Source organism: Lontra canadensis, unplaced genomic scaffold, assembly GCF_010015895.1.
Source record: "Lontra canadensis isolate GAN:19392208 unplaced genomic scaffold, GSC_riverotter_1.0 scaffold36, whole genome shotgun sequence".
Taxonomy (NCBI): Eukaryota; Metazoa; Chordata; class Mammalia; order Carnivora; family Mustelidae; genus Lontra; species Lontra canadensis.
The window spans coordinates 2,998,396-3,004,653 of record NW_022631030.1 but is presented as its reverse complement, the minus strand read 5'-3'; the positions used below and the strand labels follow the sequence as shown (position 1 = coordinate 3,004,653).

At 54.3% G+C, this 6,258-nt stretch overlaps 1 protein-coding gene across 1 annotated transcript in view; it reads left to right on the top strand.

Moving 5' to 3' along the window:
- Positions 1-4,744: 4,744 nt before the first annotated feature.
- The window catches only part of DSCAML1 (DS cell adhesion molecule like 1), a 338,974-nt gene continuing 337,460 nt past the window's right edge, over positions 4,745-6,258 (top strand). Inside the window, exon 1 of the mRNA XM_032868593.1 lies at positions 4,745-4,913. Coding sequence (XP_032724484.1) covers positions 4,868-4,913 — 46 coding nt within the window. The 5' untranslated portion in view covers positions 4,745-4,867. The remainder of the gene's footprint in view (positions 4,914-6,258) is intronic.

The following is a 6,258-nucleotide window of genomic DNA, read 5'->3' as shown; positions in this document are numbered from 1 at the left end:
CAGCTCCTCAGAATCTGGACTTCAGGGAGCCCCTCTGGGTTGGCTTCTCAGCTAGTCTGGGGGTTGTGAGCTGAGAGAAAACAGCAGGAGGGAGGCTGTGGTTTTTGGGGGGACTCCAGCCTTGCTGGGCATTTCTGCAGCCCCCCACCATCAACCCACCAGAGACAGTGACCTGTACAAGGGTAGTGGAACCCCAGAGACCCCATCTGTGGGGGAGAAAGCGCCGGGCTTTGAGCCCTTTGTTCCAATGAGCTTAGAACTATGATGTTACAATCTAAAATGTTGAGAGAGTGAGTGGTGTAACATACCTAGATATTCCCCTAGATAGGCACCTAGAATTTGAGTTTAAGGAAAGCCTGGGTAATTTAAGGACATATGCTACCTTCTTATGTAGGTTTCATTACTTGTGAATTGCAATGATTCGTCTCAAGAATCTCAAGAAGATGGAAATATTTTAGAAATACGTGCATGCATGTGAAGGAAAAACTTTATTTTGTGTACTTTTTTGGTGTTTGCTTCTGAGTATCTGGGTATGAATTGTGTATCTGTTTCTTTGCCTGCACATGTGTGTGGACAGTCACGCACCTCCCTACACAGAGTAGGACTGGGGGACGTGCATATCTGTGCTCACCTCATCTTTGGTATTAGGAAGGGACCTTGGTCATCATTCTAGCTCAACTCATTTGGGAGAAAACGGAGGCCCGAAAGGGTAAACTAATCCCACAAACTGGCTAAGGGGGCGGAGAGGAGATTAGAACCCAGGATTTCTGATTCATAGTCCAGGACTCTTCCTATAACATTAAAACAATTACAAAAAAAGGGAGGATGAGAATCCTTATTTGTTTTTTCTCCTCCAGTCAGTGAATTAATACTAAGACGGTCAATCCTGAATCAGCTATGTAACCCCCAAAGTGAAGTTTTTAACACTGACCTGGTTCAGTATTGATTTATTTTATTTAAAAAAACCCTATTTACAATGAAGTTGTTAAAGAACTTCAGAGCAAATATGAAGGTTTTGCTAAAATAATGATATGACTTTTTTTTTTTAAGATTTTATTTATTTATTTGACAGAGAGACATGGAGAGAGGAACTACAAGCAGGGGGGAGGGGGGAGAGGGGAGGAAGAAGCAGGTTTCCGCGTAGCAGGAAGCCCAATATGGGGTGCTTCTCCAGCTAGCTCTGGTAAAACACACACATACACACACACACACACACACACACACACACACACACCCCACGTGATCACCCAGTATCCTGATGTAACAAATGTTGAAATTAATCACCATTTTTAAATGGGTGGGGTGTCCTTACTGGAAATGAGTCCCACGAATTTCAGGCTCTTGTAAAAAATAAAAGGCATAGACATAGATGTCAATGCAGAATTCTTGGATTATGTTCAAATTGTATTTGAGCACAGGTGTGCCTGCCGTTAAGTGTTTACGTTTACCTGTACACATGAATGTTTGCCTGGACAACTGTGTTTGTTCTCACTTCGGTATACATACATTTGTGTGTGGGTGTGAGGGCTTCCATTTAATTGGGGATGGTGAAGGCGTCATCCCTTTTAACAGAATAAAAAAAAATAGCTCTTCCAAAATATCAGCTATAGGAGGAGAACCCCAGGGTTCAAGGTGAGTGTGGGTGAGACGAGCTGCCCACTCTCTGTCCCCAGGGTTCGCTTTTTTCTTGGACTCCCCTTGCTAGGATTCTTGCTGACTCTGCCACGCTAGTTCCTGGGTACACGTCCAGTGAAGATGGGACTTCTGAACACATTTGAGCCAGGCTGTCATTCCCAAAGATATCTTCCTAAATGCTAAAAAGGGACAAAAGCTAGAGACTGGTCCTTCCCTTGCTGGCGGTCTCCCCACACCCTTCCAGCCTCGAATGTGCTTTCCTTCCATGTTCCTATGACCTCTGGCCATGTCACAGTGTGGGATACAGGCTGTCATCCCAACATCTCCCCAGTCAAGCGATTCTCTCCCCCACTGCTGAGCAGAGCCAGGAACAATAGTGATAGGGGCTTACGATGTTGGGGGGCGCCGGGTTTGTCTTACTCCATCCTTGCAACAGCTCCCCGAGGTAGATGCTGGGGCCAGTTCCCACTTTCTGGGTGAGGGAACCGTGGCTGGGCACGGGCTGGGAACTCAGCTCTGACTCCAAAGCCACACCTCCAACCATGAAATTATAAAGCTTCCTGGTGCTAGGGAGCAACACCGAATCCGGCTCCCCACCTGCCCACCCCATTCCCGCAGCCACACCTCCTTTTTAGGGGACAGCCAGACGAGAGTGGACACAGTGAATGGCCTCCTTCAGGTAATACTTGGCCCTCTACACACAGTTAAAGGCTGGCAGGTGTAACCAGCATAGAAGGGACATCCAGATTATAGGACGTTCTTCAGGTAAATGGAAAAAGGAGGATCCCCTTCTCTCCTTCCAGCATGTGGGGCGTAAGTCGCTCTGGGCAGCTCTGGGCCCACTTGGGACCAGTCCCCTTCCAGCAGATGGCAGCCCCTTTCATCTGGGCTCTGTCACTGCCTGGCTTCGGTTGTGGGGCTGGGTCATCTCAAACACCTGTTGAAGTCTTACCACCACCACCCCCCGCCCCCGCCGCTATGTTTTCTGCCTTTGTTTACAGAGTGAAATCCCTAGTGAAAAAGCGTCCACTTCAGAGGGGTGACATAGCGTCATGAAGCTGAGCACCAGGGAGGAGTCTGCTCCCGAGTCAGGAGATGTGGGTTCGAGGCCTGCTTGGGATACAAACCGGGTGACCTTGAACAAGGTAAGCTTCGATTTTTCTCACCTGTTTCAAAGGGGCTGATAAAGCTTCAAAGCAGAGTGTGAAGTTTACGAAGAGTGATTGCAGGTGAGAGTCCTTTAAATTCTTAAAGCACACTATGGAAAAAGTGAATGTACGGGGCAGTTCCTCCAAAAGTTAAACAATGACCGTATGATTCAGCCATTCCACTATTAGGTATAAACCCAGAAGTGTTGAAAGCAGGGTCTCAAAGAGGTATTTGCACACCCATGTTCACTGCAGCATTATCCACCATAGCCATAAGGTGGAAACAATCCTGATGTCCGTTGACAAATAAATGGATAATCAGAAGGGGGGAGGGGTGTCTATGCATGCAATGGAATATTATTCAGCCAGGAAAAGGAAGGAAATGCACAGGCTACAACACGGATGAACTTTGAAGACGTCATGGTAAGTGAAATAAGCCAGACACAAAAGGACGATTATATGATTCCACTTACGTGAGGTACCCATATAGGCAAATTCAGAGACAGAAAATTGGTGATTACCATGGGTTGGGGGAGGGGAGAATGGGAACTTGTAGCTTAGTGGATACAAAGTTTCTGTCTGCATGATGAAAGAGTACTGGAAGCAGAGAGTTGTACAACATGGGGAAGGTACCGGAGGCCACTGAACTGTATACTCAAAAATGATTACAATGGTCAATTTGTTATGTATATTTTAACACTAAAAAAAAGGAAATGCATACTTCAATGAAAATTTTAGCTAAGATGTCTGCAGGTATTTTGGCAAAACTGGGAGTGAGGAGTCCTACTTCTTTGGTCTGAACTTAGGTAAGACATTTGGAGGAAGTAAATTTTTTTTCCTCTGTCAAGTGAAGCCAACAGCAGCCTCTCTACCTCTCCCGCTCCCCCACGTCCCCCTTCTCCCTGCACACCCCAAGAAAATGGGTCGAAGCATGCCAAGCCAAATGACCAGAGCAGCTGAGGTTGCCTCCATTAGTCTTCACAAGAAAAGGTCCCGTCCTGACTCCTAGTCCGTTCTCCAGGCTCCTGTGGACTCCTTCTCTGGATCCTGGGAGGGCCGTTATTCTGAAGTTACCCACATAAGGGGAGCTTTCTAACCATAGCAACCTTGTCACAGCAGACCTGACCCCCATGCTTTTGTTCACCGGGGCCAAACCCGGTGCCTGGCACACACCAGGTCCTCAGCCCTCATTTTGTAACTGAGATGCCCTCCCTGGAGTCCTGTTCAATTCCATGCCAACTTTATGCAGATTGGTATAAGGAATAAACCAATTTCTGCTTGGTGAGAAAGCAGGGGGGGCAGTTAGGTGAAGATAAAGGAGGAAGACCCCCAAGGTAGAGCAGTCATTAAACTGTTTATTGTAAATAATTGTTTAAATCAGCATCAGGTTCCAAGGGCTAAAGACAATTGGGCCCCGGGCCTGGGGGTGGCCCGACTCCTCTGAGGCTCCCCAGAAGGCAGGCTTGCAGAACTGGGGGGGGTGTTGGCAGGGCATGCAACTTTGGGGTGGGGAGTAGCTCCGGGGGTCCCCAAAGACTCTCGGTCTGGGTTTCATTGGGAGTCAGAAACTGAGTCAGTAAACTGAGTCAGAAAGAGGCAGGAAGCATTGGCCCCAGGTGACCGAGCCGGCCGAGAAACACAGGGCCTCCTTGGCCGGAGCATGGCGGGTTCTTGGCACATGTACGACACATGTCTGTGTGCGACCACAGGCTCCGAGCCGGCGGGTGGCAGGGACCCCTCGCTTTTTGGACGGCGAACCCAGGCCAAGGCCGGATGGTCCTGACCCCCGGCCCTGTCCCTGGGCTCGTGGGGCTGGGGGCCGGCTGGGCTCCGGGCTCGCGCTGGCGCTCGGCACCCGGGGTGCCGCGGGGGGGCGGGGAGAGCGGCCGCCTAGCCCAGCCCCGCGGATGACAGGAGCCAGGGAGCCGAGGAGGGAGGAGCCGCCGCCGCCGAGCGCTGGGCTGAGGAGCAGAAAGAGCGGGGCGCGGAGTGCGGGCGGCTGGGAGCGCGCTGAGCGGGGGAGAGGCGCTGCCGCACGGCCGGCCACAGGACCACCTCCCCGGAGAATAGGGCCTCTTTATGGCATGTGGCTGGTAACTTTCCTCCTGCTCCTGGACTCTTTACACAAAGGTGAGACCCGCGCGGGCGGCAGGGCGGCGGGGGCGGCGGAGCCGGGGTGCGCGCGGGGGGCGGCGAGGCGGGGTGCCCCGCGGGCTCCAGGTGCCTGGGGGACAGACCACGGTCGGTCCTGGCGCCGGGTGGGGCGCAGCGGGGGCGGGGCGGGCACTCGCAGAAAGGTCAGGTGAGAGTCTGCCCTGGACCGCTCGGCCGGTCACCCGCGCCTGCCGTTTTGGGGCGCGCCCGCAGGGGTGGTGGTGGAGGAACCCCTTGTCTCCCCGCCCCCGGCGGGGCCGCAGCTCTGCCCTGGACCCCTCCCCCAGCCCCTTGCCCGCTTCCTGCGGCTTGGTGGCGCTGGGACCCCGGGGTGCCCTCCGAGTGGCGGGGTCCTCAGGCCGTGACTGTTCTCCTGGGAGTCCTCGTATATTCGGGCCTCGGACTCTGAGGCTTACTCCTCCTCCGCCGCCCTGAGCTCCTCCGCTGCCTCGGACCCCCTGCGCCGCACCGCATGGCGCTCACCCGCGCCTTGGCTGGATGCGGGGCGGGGAGAGCGGGGGCTTCCAAGAGCTGGGGTCCCTCGAATGGCAAGTTTGCTCTCCAGACCCGGAGGTCGCCTTGTCCCCAGCCCCGTCTCAGCCCCCTGCCCCGGGCACTAGCCCCGGCTTGGTTGTGCCGCCCCGGGGCCACCTCGGGCAGCGCTCCCCAAGGTGCGAGACTCCGCTTCCGCGCCGGGTCAGCTGGACATGGGGACAGTCTTCAGTTTGTGGGGGGAGGCGTGTCGTTTTCCCCGGAGAGAAGGCGTTGCTAGGGGTGGGTCCAGGTGTCCGGCATGTCCAGACCTGCTGCTGGGGCGCCGCGCACCTGATCCTCGAGGTAGCCGGGACTGGGGGTTGGAAGGGTACAGACATTTACGACCAGAGTCACCTGGGCACTGAGTCGGGACCAGGCTGTCGCTGGCGTTCGGGCTTCCAGGCTATCGCAGAGGACGTGCCCCGGGGCGCGCAGATGGCGGGAGATGAGGCGGCGGAACTCCGCGCCCTTGCGCAGCGGAGCACACACGCTCTCGTACCAGCTCAGCTTTACCTGTTCAGCCCTCTAACTTTTCTCCTTAGCGCCCTGGGGGCGGCTTCTTACCCCCTTGCCCCGCCGGTGGCCCTGATTGAGCCCCAGCTCTTGACCCCTAGGCGATGGGGGAAGGGCAATCCAGCGGAGGGTTGGCGGTCCGGGAGGGGTCTCGTTTTTCCCTTGCGGAGGCCCCCAGGGGTCTGGAGTCTGCAACCTGCCAGAGCTGACTGCAGTATCTCCCAGCTTGGGGGCAGGGTGGGGGGGGAGGGTCACCCTTATTTTATTTGTAAAT